Source organism: Paralichthys olivaceus, chromosome 22 (assembly GCF_024713975.1).
Source record: "Paralichthys olivaceus isolate ysfri-2021 chromosome 22, ASM2471397v2, whole genome shotgun sequence".
NCBI classification, from domain to species: Eukaryota; Metazoa; Chordata; class Actinopteri; order Pleuronectiformes; family Paralichthyidae; genus Paralichthys; species Paralichthys olivaceus.
Genome location: NC_091114.1, coordinates 8286333 through 8301451, shown reverse-complemented (window position 1 = coordinate 8301451; position 15119 = coordinate 8286333). Strand labels below are relative to the sequence as shown.

The window sequence follows — 15119 nt, the reverse complement described above, 5'->3', positions numbered from 1 at the left end:
ATCTCCATGTATAGTAGGGAACTCTGGAAGGCATCAGGAGTGCGCTCCTTCAAAAATGCATATTATTCTGCGTCATAATCCATTTGATGGTGTGGAATTATATTTGTCACATTTTGTGTCAAGGACACATTTATAGATCTATTGAATTACAACAAAATAAAAAATACCATTAAAATAGCATCACTGGAACAATTTTTCACACCATCATATTTTTTATATGCTGTATAATAACAAATACTGGAGAAGAAGTTTATTTTTACCCTGGAAAACTGTCTTTACTCATCATACACATTCATAAATAATATATTAATTCATGTCTCTATCTTCTACCGGTTCTATATATGATTATTTCCTTTACGTTTGTCACAATATACCTATTCAGCAATGCGCTTATAAAAAAGCCTTTTCTTTTACTTTCAAAGTTTCCTATAATAATGTTTATTGCATCAACTTTTTGTCATCTGCATCCCTCCATCCATCCGTCCATCCATCCATCCATCCCTTCTCACTGCTTCCCTCAGTTCATCTTTTTCTGTTATCAGATGATATCCAGTGTCCACGTTTATCGACCCTTCAGAAACAACAAAATAAACAAAACAAAAATTGAGCATGTTTTTAGGATTTTTACACACGTTTGACGGAGCTCAAGAGATTTAAGTTCTTCTGAAACAAACAAAAAAAAACCTGGAGGAATGAAGCTGTAAAACTAAAACATTTGGTTTTTGGCTCAAGCCTAATTAATTTATTTCAGCAGCTCTGTACAGGTTGATTTCATACATTAAATAATGAATATATCCTGTTTACGTCAGGAACATGTTGGTTGTGGTTATAATCAGTTTCTCTTGACTTGTGTTTGCAAGTTACAAACGACTTTATCAGAGTCATAAAGCTCAGAGTAGCTTTCGGAAAAGTTTTGGTATATATTTGTAATGATTTACTGAAGACAACATGTCAGTTATTTGGAGGCAATGAACATAGATGAAATCCTTTGGATGATTTCCATGATTTAATAACCACTTTGATTCACCAAGTGAAACAGTTATTGTTTGACACGTTAATGTAAATGGGAGCATAGAAGTATAAACTTGGCTGACATTGACAGCCAGCTGTTTGTTAATTCAGGGCTTCATCAGATCATGGTGTGCAGCCAACGACATTATTCCCCCGTTGTTTTGTCGTGGTACTAAACTCTCATGCCCAGTGATGGTGAAGTTTCACATGTTTCAGGTCAGTCCTCCCCACTGTCTTTGTTTAATCCTCCATGTTCTCTAACACAGCCAGGTTTGCACGACATCTGTAATCATCGTCATTACACTTTTTCTGAAACGAGCGTGTCCATTTAATGTAGTGCATCTTTCAACTCTCCCCCCGCTGAAGGTGCAACATCCCCTCTCTGTATAGTTGGGCCTAATTGTGGAACTTGCTAATGATACAAGAGACTTTTATTCTGTAACTGGCTGCACCAAGGGACAGATGTTGCTGCAGGCTCTTTAATTTGTCAGAATCAAATTAGTATACAATAAATTTCACAAACCCTCCAGGGTCCTCATTCAATCAGTGTTGCCTTATGTTTTCGAAGTAGAAGAAATATGTGTGTGGGGGGGAGAAAAAAACTTGGCCAAACCTGATTTATATGTAATAAAAAGAGTCTATGCATGGATGCCAAATGTTTGGCTCTTGACTCAGAAAATTTCCACTTGTCTCATTTGCTGCTGAAATGTGTTTGTCTGCTTCCATCCCTGTAAATATGCAGCCAATAGAACACACTAATGTGTTGTTATATGTTGGGGTTTGTGAATTTGGATGTTTGTCTTTAAATTGCTGTTTTTCTTTTGTACCACTTCTCATGAATATGCAAATAGAGAAGTGGCCGGGTTAATGAGTGAACTAATGACAGAACAAGTGCAGGAACTAATTATTTTACCATATCTTAGCTTCATTATTCATAAACTGCCATGTGTGTTAATACTGTTGGGGGGGCATCACTCAAAGAGCCTCTTTTTGTCTGGTCCTTTAATTATTTAAAGGGAAAATAGAATACAAACATGTTCATGAAACTGTGACAAAAACATGACGTTAGCGCCTGTCCAAGTTATCAAGAGTGGATCTGCTTTGCCACCAACGCGTTTCACACCAGGCTGATGCATAATTGTCCTTCTGTTTTACCAGAACGTGGAAACTGGCTGATTGAGACATTAAAAAAGACGAAAGCCAAGACTGCGTCCAAAAAAATCTAGGCTCGTCTGGTAATGTGTGCGCCTTCTGTATTTCATTCACTCTTCAAGGCGAAGAGGCTACAGCAGTTATCTGAGTGTGTGTTTGGCACCGGATGGTGTGCCGCGAGAAACGGTCATTTAAGAATAATTTATCCCAACACCCGCTGTGTTCGTCAACTGCTGCACTGAAAATGTGTCCAGAAGAGAATGAAGACAAAATACTTGTAATATATTTTGGCTTTGGCATTGGACTGTGCAAGGTCATGAAGCTTAACCCGAGAAGTCTCATTTGAGCTTTACATTTAAATAAATGCATACAGATGAGCCCAAAATATATTTAAATCACGGATATGAAAGAAAATATTGTCTCTCTCCCTCTCAGATTAAAATTCCTTCTAATGATAATTACTGAATAAAAATTAGCATAATGTACTTCCATCTCTCTTTCCTCTCTATACATGTGTGTATGTGCATGCATACATTTATCCTTGGATAAAATTCATTTTTAGATATGTATGAGAGATATACTGTACGTGCAACTGCTGCAACAGAAGGAATGGGATATAATATAAGTATTTTAAATTGTCAGTTTTATAAGGAGAACTTCCTTATTAATATCAATAACATTGATAAATGTTTACTTTCCTACAATGTACCAGTTATTTATAATGAACTTTGACATGGACATCATGGTTGTCAGGATACCAAAATAAAAAGACGCACAGGCAGAGGTGTGCTAGTCTCATCTGAATGAGTCAGAAAGAAGGAAAGTCTCTTATCTGTTAAGTTGCACTCGAAACATGTTGGACAAGGACATCTTTGCAACCATGCATATACTCTCTGTATATCTGTACATGTAAAAGAAGACAGATTTAAGTGAAACTAAATATAATAAGGTAAAAAAAACATGTACTTGTTATATGAATTGGTTGATTGAGATTCTTCATAGCAAACCTTAATCCTACACTTTTAACTAACTTTATTAGTTCCATATCCTACTAAATCCCCCACGAGCCTTCGTTTCAGTCTTCAGATTATAATTAATTTCTTACTTTACTGTGTTTTTAGTAGATAGATATTGCAGATTTGCCCAAACAGGAGGTGCTGGAAAATTCTGTAGTCCTCTTACACCCATCATCCACCCCTCCTATGTTCCAGACTAAGAAAATATCGATGTTAATATTTTCTATAAAACATTGGTGTAAGCTTCATAAAATCTTCTCCACGGTGACATCAAGGGAAATTAAGAGCTATTCACATCATGTTCACGGCTTCAATCAATTTTCTCTGCTCATCGCTTCTCTCTCTTGCTGTCCAACAGTGTGGACCTGGTGCATGCCCAGCTGCGTGTGTGTGAGGGCCGCAGCCTGCTGGAGCTGGGCCTCAAGCAAGACAAGGTCAGGGTAAACGGCTGCGCCATCCAGTGCAGAGTGACGACTGAAGACCCATCCAGAGGCTTCCAGCCAGACACCGGCAGGATTGAGGTAGGCTCCGTTTTGAAACGATGCAAACTCCAAAGTAGTTTTGAAGTTGTTTTTGAACACAAGCCTTGTTACCTTAAAACAGCAGTTTTTTTGTTTTGGTGTGTTCATCATCAACATTTGGCTCCTCCCTCTTGGCAGGTAAAGTCACTGCTTTATATCAAACACAAAGGATGAATGTGCATAGCTAAAGGGAAAAACACAGCTTCGCAGTGGCCGATCTCCCTCGCCAATCAAACAAATTTGACATTCGGGTCTATGAATTCATCAAACCATTAACCTTAAAGATTATAGGTTTTATATGGTGGTTTAATGTCATCCACTGCACATGCTCAATGAACTGAAAGTTGCAAGTGGCATCTATAGCATAAGCATCTGTCTCACATTATGGGCAGTCTTCTCATAATATCACAAACATCACTCAATTGAACTTTATGCTAAAATTAGAGTTACGAGAATGTGCTCAGTGTGTGTGTCTGTCTCTGTCTGTCTGTCTGTCTGTCTGTCTGTCTGTCTGTCTGTCTGTCTGTCTGTCTGTGTGTGTGTGTGTGTGTGTGTGTGTGTGTGTGTGTGTGTGTGTGTGCGTGTGCGCGCACAGTCACAGCTGCAGAGATCAACCAGCAGAATTATAGGTCTGTCACACTGATCCATATAGTAGCTTCCAGTGCTGCAATTATAAACGTAGGTTGCCATATGAGATCTTGTGAGTGGGATGACATGATTTCCCCGTGTTCATGTGTGTACATTGTTATCGCACTACGAGAAGAGTGTATTTAGTTTATGTGTTTGTGTGTCGTCACTTTCTTTTACTTATGGATGCTTGGTGTGTGTCCGTCCATGAGCCTTTTCTGCGAGTGGACCAGTGATTTCCTTTGACAATGCTCACGCATGAGTAGAGACAGAGGTCACTATATGAGTGCTCTGCGTGTCCATCCAAAGGCACATCCTGTATATCTACACGCCATACATGCCTTTGCTCATCGTGTCTCTACAGATCTCTCTCTAGCTGATGAGGTCTGATCCCTGGATGCTTTTTGCTGTCAGGTCCTTTTTACCCTTCACCCTACACTGTACACCCATCCACCCCTCTTTTATTGCTCTATTTTTCCTCTCCTGTTCTCCCCATCCTCTCCTTTTCTTTAATGAGTTTGTTTTTGCTGATTCCCTCTCAGCTTTTTTATTGGCCTTAACAGTGTCACAAAGCGCTTTACAAATAATTAAATGATAATTAAATCCAGTTTGAATCAATAAAAATGGCTGATTAGAATTAAAACAAGAGGTGTAATGAGCATAAAACAGCCATTTAACAGAATCCAAACAAATCAAATCATGTGTTTAAGATAATGTCACGAGGTAATTGTGTGTTTGACCTCTGCAGAGCATGGTTGGTTTTAAAAGCCTTGGGGGCCCAATGACCACGGCTGGGTTTTGTTTGGTTTGTAGCCGAGACTCTGCCAAACGTGGGAGGAAACCGCTTCAGGGAATAAATGTGAAGTTCTGGAGCAGTGTAGCTTAAAAAAAAAAAAAAAAGGAATAAAGTGTGATGTGCACAGCCTCCTCCAGTATCCTGTCAGGAATCTACAGCGCAGCAGCACAGGGGAGGAGACAGGGGTAGCTGATCAGTATTATGATTATTATTATCTGCATGTCAAAGTTACTGCGATTTATTTCAAAACTATAAATTCCTGGAGACCCTCTGCTTTCTCAGTGTGTCCTCGCTGCTTGTCATGAATGCTGTGAATAAAATACTGCCTCTGCTGCCTGGTGACTACCGCAGTGATTTTTGAGGCGCTGCGTGTGATTGAATTCGACGTGCACCAGTGGCTTTCCAATCAAACAAATCATCTGTCTCTTGGTTCTGAGTGAGGTGCAAGAAACGAATGGTCGTATTGTGCAGGTGGATTTATTTCACCTGAATTTGAGCCCATTAATTCATCTCCCGTGGGCAGCTGTTTCCAGTTAAACAGTTTATATTGCTCAGTAATCACACCGGAAGCTTTTTTTTTTTCTTCTTAACATTTACCTGGCTATATCACCACATTGGGATGAGGCATTTAGCTGACAGTTCAGCTTGTCTGAGCTGCATTCAAATCAGCAGCAAACATGTCAGGCTTACAATTCTAACATCCTCATTATGTGGCATTCTCACGTACAGGGTGCATTACGTCTCACTGTGAAAATCACCACGTGCATTATAGGGCGCTTCTCTCGAGGAGGAGTAACCATGGAATAGCTTGTGACATTTTCTCTTCAAGGACTGCCAGCTGATACTTTTCTCCTCTGCTCCCTGTATCTCCCATCTAGTTGAAACACGGACACAAAGCATTTGGTTACAGGTATTAACTTTCATGAACATGCCTTCAAAATGCCAATCAGGAGAAAATGAAATACAAAAATCGTAAAATGAGACTAAATCAACTCTCAACATAAAATAAATCTTGAATCATTCAGCTACAAGATGGCAAATTCTCATTTAATTAGCTTGAACAATCTGAGAGAGCAAACAACAAGCAGCTATCACGTGAACGTTAATATAAATCAGCATAATTAAAGATAAATAAATACTTAATTGGCTCCGTTACTCGAGGGGAGAAAGAAAGAAACCTCCAAACTTAGCAAATATTCAGATAATCTGTATCTTCTTGCATTCAAATGGCAAATAGCTTAACCCATTGCTTCCCATCTAACAGGCGCTCTGTTCTTTGGGACAAAATACATGCACAGAATGTGTCAGCAATAAAACCCAGACCTCACAGTAACACACCAATGATTAGTTCTGCTATGGAAATATAAGAAAAGTCCCTTTAGACCCAATTTTATTCAGATTTATTAACAACTTAAATGTTAATGGTTCATTTTGCTAATCTTTCTAACTCTGAAACTGTAGAAGTGACTCTGACTGCAGCTCCACTCCCCCTGCTTCACTCGATGTTTTTCACCCCTAACTTACCACTTGTCCTGAAAATAAAAAATAGAAAGATATTTCCAGCAACATTCTCTTCCTATTCCCGTCTGACCCCTATCGTTCCTCTGCAATTTAGCCGGGCCGCTGAGATCTGAAACAGGTCAACACAGAGAGAACCCTGCTCTACCCCAACCCACCAAAAAATCGCCATGCATTATGAATGAGCCAAACACAGTCGACACAGAAAAGCATGGAGGGAGGAATACCATGTTTGAGGGACAGATGAATAAATTATTAGGAAAGGGCTGTGACAAGGTCAGCAGCTGAGTGAGGCAGTGAGAAATGACAGACAGGAAAAGCAATCGTCCTCATATGGGCTCTTTTTATGTGAAACAGTTCTATCGACATTTTCACAACAAAAAGTTAAATATCGGTTCAGTTAATAGTTAAAATTAAAATGAATATATATTTTAGGATTTGCACTAGAAATTTAATTTTAATAAAACATGATCGTATGCATATTAACTTAGCTTCATTCAATGCTGAGGAGGAAATGAGCTGTTTTTAATTGGCAGCAGTGTGAGTATGAAAAAGCTCAGTACTTGAGAAAGATTTGCACATGGTATGAAATCATATTAGGATATCTTAACTAAGAAGTCACTTATAATGTTCATGACTCCTTAACGTTGAAAAAGCATTTATTGAAGGTATTGGCTTGGTTTATTACTTCACACATTCAGGTGGCTCTAAAAAAATACAACACTGTGCATGTGAACCATCTTGCAAAAAATTTGTTTACTTAGAAGAAGACAGGGAGAAAAGAGATTCATACATATATATACTTATAAATAAATAAGCTGTGTCTGAGATGTGAAGTGAGGGATAGGATGGAAGGAGAGACGAGGTGATGAGGAATGATGGATGTCATAGCACGAGGGTAGCGGCTGCCCTGTCAACAGGACAGGGAGGGATGGACTGCACGGTTCGGGATCAAGCTAGCAGAGAGGAAAGGGGGAGAGGGAAGAGTATTAATGCAGCACCTTGACATTTTCTATTTTAATCTACTTTTTTCTTCAGCCAACTCTCGTCACATTCAATGCATCCGCTGGCCTTTTGACGGGCAAGCACTGCGATCAGTTTACCTTTGTGAGATGTGACGCAGATACCAAGCTGCACTGGAGGAAAAGCCTTCATTCCCACAGTGTGTTACGGGGATCATGACAATCTACTACATGACAATCATAATGCTCCTATAAAGTAAAGAGGCGGAAATATGGCTTTTGTCGTAAACTGCAGGGAAAACATGAGGTGAATCTGATATTTCAGGAGAGAAGTGAAGGAGTGAATGAGGAGATTTATATCTGATAGCATCGACAAAAGAGCTGCAATCAACCTTTTGTTTCAGCATCTGTCTACTGATCTATCATCAGTCTCTTTTCACATATCTCCATTTGTCTGGACTGAATCACTCCATCATGACTGACCATTTTCCCCTTCGTCCTCCTTCATTCTCTTCTTTAACTTTCCATCTTTACAAACCTCTCCGTTTCTTTCTTGTGTTCTTTTCCTGATTTCTCATCTATTATTACCTTATCTCCACCTTTCCCTCACATCCTCTTCCTCTTCGTCTTTCTTCTTTCCATCTTCCACCAACCGTCTCCAAAAAAAGACAGAAGGGAATGAAGTCCAAATTCTGCCCTTCCTTATATCCACCTCAGTACCTTGTTTCACTTCTTCCTTTTCCCTCTCCCCCACTTTACCTCCCTTTTTTCCCTTCCTCCCAAACATCATATGCTATTCAGCAGACATGTGGTTCCAGAGGTATGGAAACACTCTGGCTGCATTGGTAGCCTGGAGGGAGCTACAAGACCACCGCTTCTTCATCTTCTCCTCCCTTTCATTTCCTTATCTATGCAAATGTGAATATCAGAAACAGAACTGTCACTCTATAATTCCACTCATAAATCAGTTGTCTCTTCTTTCCCTGAATCTGTTGACAAGCATAACATCAATCTGTCGTTCCATTTCCTCCATCGCACCCCACCGTGCATCTCTCTCCTGTTTGTTTCTTTCATTAAAATACATTTGCATGCGTCACTCAGTATGTTGCTAATACATTTTACAATGCTGCTGTGTGTGTGTGTGTGTGTATGGGTATGCAAGCTTGTCAATTCTGGTGTGTGTGTGTGTCTGTGTGCCATCCTCCGAAGAATATTTAGAGTCTGAAAATAGGATGAGTCCTAATTAGAGGAAGTGTGTTTGTCTTGCTTCGTAAACACCTTCATTTGCACACCATAAACATCCTGCACCCCATGTTGGTTCCTATTGACGGCACTGTGATTTGTAGCCATTATCTTTCATTTTCTTCATTTCCATTAACACAGCCGTCAGTCACTAATGTAATTGGCAGTGAATGACCTTGGATTGTTTTGTGCTAGTCAAGTTTTTATTTCTGTGTAAAAATGAAAACAAGGCGAGAGTTTTGACCTCTACTTTTGATAATGCATATTTGTGTTACTACAAGAGTGCAGAGGAAGTTTTTCCAGATATAATAGAGTAAAGTAAAGAGATTATGCTTTGTCTGTTTTTCCGTTTCCTCTATAGGTTTAATGTAGGTTTCTTGTGATAGTCAAATATGTAGAGCGATAAAAACGTATCCCTTGAAGCTCATGTTGTGACATTTCAATACCCCAAATGTTCTCAAAATGTTTTGCTACTGTTTGTGGGTTGAACAGCATGTTTCCTCTAAGCTGTGTGGAACAGTGAGGTGGGTGTGTTAGAGGTGTAGCCCAATCAGCAGTGATCTGAATAAAAACGCCACCATATTATATATGTAAACAAGTGTAGGTGCCATTTATATATATATATATATATTCAGTTTTCTACAAATGTAGCAGCTTCCGCTTGGTGTTCGCGTGAATTCAAGATGGCAAAGGCAGAGACGGTAACATCAAGTGTATTTTGAAGTGTTAAATGCATATTCATCTACTTTGATTTCTATCACAAGAACGCAAAGAGCGGCATCCACAGGTGCTGTAGTTGCACATTTGCATTTGCAACCACTGTAAACATTTTGCGACGGTGTGTGCAGGCTGGCAAAGCAAGAGTGGACTCAGACGTTTCCTACACACGCACTTGACAAAACATTTTTTTTGTAAATGCTAGTAGTATATCATTGTTTTCTTTTGGTCTGAACTAAATGAAACTGCCGGTGTGAAACCAAACTTTTAATATGTAGCAAATACAAAGAAAATAGGTAAGTAGAGCTCGAGGGACACGCGCTATTCACATGCCGCCTTGTTAACTCCGGTTACGTCCAGGACCCCTGACCAGGTGTTAGAACACCAGGAACACACACCTGCATGAGGGCAAACCACCAGCACCGCAGGCACACACAGTCGTGCAGGGTATAATTTCCCAAGAAAGCACCTTTGACCTTGAGAAGGTCATGCGTGGAAGGCCTTCAACGTGAGCAGACTTAATCTTGCCGTGTGTGTGTATTTCTGCGGAGTGAGAGCTGGTGTGTGACAGAGGACAGAACCATTGTGTTCTCTATGTATCTCTGAGTGTAGCCATCCTTTCTTTTTTCTCCTCCACATAATTCCTGGTCAAATTTCATCTATTTTTTTTTAGTGCGATGCATTTACCCCTCCCAACACCAAATCTGCCACTCATTGCCACGGTAATTATGAGCTCAAATTAGCCCAGTATTTTATAGAGTGACATTTCTCCCTTTCCTCCATTAGTGTACCCTCTACTCAATTTGCTGCTCATGTATTTTGTGGTATTGTCCAATTACTGTCTGACTTTTTTTCCTCCCTATTCTCTGCCTGTCTGATGCCCGTCCATCCCCTCACCACTCTCAGCATGTCGTCGTATCCCTGAGGATTTCATTTATCAAAATAGCCAGAAAAACAGTATTAGCAACAATACACAACGCCCAGAGAAATCTTTAACATTTGAATCACCGGTCAGAGATTTCTGAGAGATGTTTGGTGTTTGTGGTTTTTGTCTTTTGCAATTGTTTTGCCACTAATGGTCAAGATAGTGAGGCCAGTTTTTTTCCTCCTTTTGCTGCAGCTCATCCATGAGGCTAGAAATCTATTTTCATTCAAAGACCACAGCTTATTGAAAATTGGGAAACATGCAAGAGTGCACATACTCCTGATTTGCAGTTAAACCGCTCCTTGGTACTATGGGTTGTGAAGCAAATCCCGTCTAGCACAGGAGATCAATGCTATAGATTCTGCGGATCGTTGCTGTTACTGGGTCTTCATTCACATACAGTGACACGCGGCTCTTTCCAGTGATGAGTAGTAATTATTGCCGTTATATCAGCTTTTGGAATATTAAAGACAAGTTGAATAATTCCTGCAGGGAAACAGGTTTGTTAATGGATACAACTCACAGAGGAATATTACAGAAAAGAAAATCGGGCAAACCATTTAAATTTTCAAGCACCACTTGGGTATCGTTCAGAGGAAGATAGAAAACAAAGGATGAATTAAAAGATGTATGATTGTAAGAGCATCCGCAGGCTGTTGCACACTGGTGACTCAGTGTTTATTTACTTGCAGTGTTACACAACTCAGTAGTCTTAATGATTACCTGCTATGAAAAAGTTCAAACCAAGCATTGTTTGAGCACTGTAACTAAGTACAAACCTAATGCACCTGACAGGTAATGTACAATCCTAAGATATAAATCAAAACGTACACCTACCCCAGGCAACTTTTAACTGCTGACATTATGAAAGGTTAAGAGAAATGTTTGGGCCTATTAATAGAAAAGCCAACAGGAGCTCTGTGTGATGATCTACAGCTTCACTTTCCAACACTGATTGCTGTTCGATATCGTTGTGAATGTTACTGAGACATTTTGGACATCGTCGACAAAAGCTAAAGTTGAAGCCAAATCAGTTTGATTGGCAGCCGGGAATTGATGCTTGAGCTCATCAATGACGAGATTTGGGAGGCTCATTCGCTTTAATTGAGAATTGAGATTTGTTACTTAAAGTTGTGATTCAGCTTTCCTCAGCTTTAGTAAGTTGCATTACAATTGAACCTACCAAATAATCATTATAATGTTGGACGAACTAACATCAGTTAATCATTTTACTTTATTCAAAAGCTCTAAAAACATATTTATATTCTAGGTCTTTTGATTTCCATATTTTCTACGTGTTGCATTAGGAGGTCACCCTGCATCAGATTTGTTGCAGAAGCAACGACTGAATTTGATATAGTAATAGTTAATGTTTACTTTAGACTGGCGGCTTTGAGTATTATTTCTTAAAAGCAAAGAGCTTGAAGGTCATTTCTGCAGCACTTTTCCCTTTCATTTCCATACGTCCACTTCCATTTTTCATAGGAAGACTCATATTAAGCCCAGGCCTGAAAAGGAAATGCAGCATTTACAACTTAATATGCATCCTAACTATCTAACTTAAAAATTCACCTCCACTTAGTTCACTCTGCTTAGTCTTTCAACCCTTTGTCCTTTTTCAGGTTATACTCCTCTAACGTGTCCCCGAACGATTTTCCATTAACATTTAAGACTTCTGCACTGTCCCAGTCTCTGTGGTGATAAATTCAGACAGACCCTGTTCACAACCATAGAGAAAACACAATGTTGTTTTCATATACATCCCTCCCTATATTTCATCTCTCCGGATAACTCCATGTACTGTAATGGGTGTCCTATTTCCTTCTATAGAGAGTCACTGTCTCTTTTCCACCTCTCACCTTTTTCTCCAGAGAATTTCCATCTGCCCTCCTCACTATCAATTTCCTCCTGTGTTTGTGTTCATGTTTATGTATGTGGGCTCGATGTGTGTGGGAAGATTGCACATGAATGTATGTGTGTGTGCGTGACTTCGTGCTTACAGGTGTTTGTTCATCTATAACTGTCCCCGCTGTGTGAACAAGCCACGTCCTGTTCCTTCCATGTCCGTTAATGTTGTTTTTCAAGCCAATCTGCTCTCTCCTCTGTTCCCCTCGCTCTTCTCATTTATCATTCTTCCTCTGTTTTTACTGTTCTGTAGCTATCTTTCCCATCTATCCTCTTCTATTTCATATTTTCCTCTTTGCTCTCGCCGTCTTTGTAGTTATTATAAACTATTTCTGTCTCTGTCACTTCTTTGCCTTTCCCCTCGTGCACCTTTCTCGTAGCGTCCCTCCCTCTGCCGTGTTAGTTGATTTGTTTCTGCAGCTTCATTCTTTTCACGTTTTTAAGTTATTGTCTGTTTTACCTCTTTCTCTCTCCTCCCTGATTGCTACCTCTCTTTTCTCCTCACCTCTCTCTCTCCCATGCCGCTGATTTGTTTCTGCAGGTCTCTCTTAACTTGCTGCTCTTTTTTTTCCCCTTTCATCTCATTTTTACATTCTTGTTCCGAATCCCTCTCCTCTTTCTATTTATTTGTACATCTCCTATTGTCTCCCCTTCTTACATCCTTCCCCTCTCTCTCATTCATTGCTCCTTCTATGACTCTCCATGGAAATCTTCTCCTTATTTGTCTCCCATCCCTCCATCCTACTCGCTCTCCCTAACTCGTTTATTTCCAAATCGGATTCCTCCATTCTCCCCATCTCTTTATATACACCTGGTCCCCCATTTCCTCTTTTCCAAATACCTCTTTTCTTTTGCTTACACCGCCCTATTTATCATTCTCTCTTGTTTTCATACCTGTCTCCAATTTCCTCCTTCCTTTCCCCTCTCCCTCGTCTGTTGTATTTCTCTCTGTCTGCCCTGTGCTCATATCTTCAGGGTTCATGTCTGCATTTTCAAGAGGTATTTACTCACAAACCTACTCTTTATTCTGCACTTCTCCCTCGCAGTCGTTTCTTTACCAGTCCTGTCTTTTTTATGTTTGGAGGAAGAAATGCTTTTATACATTCACGTGGTAATGTTCAGCACAGAATGGTTGATTAGTGAATTCCCGTGTCTGCACCGTGCGTGTGTATCGGTTTGCCTTTTTGCGACTCTGCATTTTATTGCACACAGTGTGCAGAATGGCTGTGCTTGGTTTGGGAGCCATCCTCAGGGATGTGCATCTGTAAGTTGTGTGTTTTATTGAATATTAGTGATACAAGCTGGCTGGATGGAGGGAGGAAGTAACTGAGTAATCTGAAGTCACCAAACAAGCATTCAGTCCAGGATGCTCTTCAACCTGACATGCATGCATCCTCAGAGAATCATTTAAGCTGTATTTTAAAAAGAATGAGATCAGGATGAACTTGGATATAAAGATAAAATAAGAAAAAGCTTCCTCCAATAGTCTTCAATTTGTTCTTTCAGTTTTTAGAAGAAGTTGAGTTTTAAGGATTATCGGAGTCTTAATATTTTAGTAACCATTTAGTGTATGGATTTTAGCACACTGGGCCCTGATCTAGTAATTGCTGAATTTACTTGGAGCAAAGTTGGGCTTGAAAGGATTACATTTAAAATTAAATTTTTTATTTCGTTTCACTGCATTTTGTTTATCTCAGTCCTGCATGAGATGTTCTGTTTAAATGACGGGTACTGATAGAGATGATGACAAGATAAGATCAGACTGAGAAATTTAAAAATGGTGTGAAATGAAAAATGGCACCTACACTTGTTTAAGATGTACTGTAGTAAATCTCCATATCAAGCATTGCTAATGTTTAAGATAAGAGCCGTCAAACACTAGTTTTAGTATGAAATAATAAAATATAAAGTCACTTGATGTGCTGCCACATTCAAAGAGTGTGAAAACAGCCAAGTAGTAAATACACATCTATCACCTGGTGCATGATGGTCAAGTAAACATGAGATTTAAATAACTGTAAATAAAGAGCAAGCTGGTAAAGATGTTGTACAAAATGCAGGATTGGAAACTATGGTATACTAATTCTATAAAATCCATATATAGTGTAGCACAGTCCGCCACAGCAGTACTTTGTACCAGCAAACCAACCAAGTTAGTTCATTTAAATTAATTTCTCTCGAGGCTGATTTCAGATTCTGTGACCCTCCGTTGCCAAGGCAGCATAAAAGCCTGTCTAATCACAACATGAATCTGACCTCATTCTCTTCAGCAAATCACAACTTTTAATTGGTGTTAGTGGCAGCGGCAGCAGCGCGTTTCCTCTGAGAACGTGGCTGCTCAGTTGGACCGCTGCTGACAAGTGACTCTGCATGTTAATAGAAAACCAGACCTAGATTATTATCAGTGGTTGCCATTGTAAATGACCCTGGCATTAGTATGACGGGTGCCACAAGCGCACCTTTGCTTCTGAATCGAGGCAGCGTATTGTGATGCAGAGCTGGAGTCTGTCAATGCACCGGCTTGCACATTAGTCGGTGGTCTGTGTGATGGCTGAAAAAGATTCGTTACCTAGCTCTGTTGGACGCAGCTTTCTTTCTACCAACCTATCAAACAGATTAATTTTTTTGCCTTTTATAGTCAATGTTTTTGACGGAACTTTATTTTATACATGCCGACTATTTCCTTATAAGGGAAAAACATTGTGCTTTTACTTCGAAAAGAAATTG

General features: G+C 39.6%; 1 protein-coding gene across 3 annotated transcripts in view; it reads left to right on the top strand.

The window, feature by feature from the left end:
- The window catches only part of LOC109634836 (pyruvate carboxylase, mitochondrial), a 259041-nt gene that overhangs the window by 75119 nt on the left and 168803 nt on the right, over window positions 1-15119 (top strand). For all 3 annotated transcript variants that reach the window (XM_069518208.1, XM_020095553.2, XM_020095554.2), the window contains exon 11: window positions 3538-3700. In XM_069518208.1, coding sequence (XP_069374309.1) covers window positions 3538-3700 — 163 coding nt within the window. The remainder of the gene's footprint in view (window positions 1-3537; window positions 3701-15119) is intronic.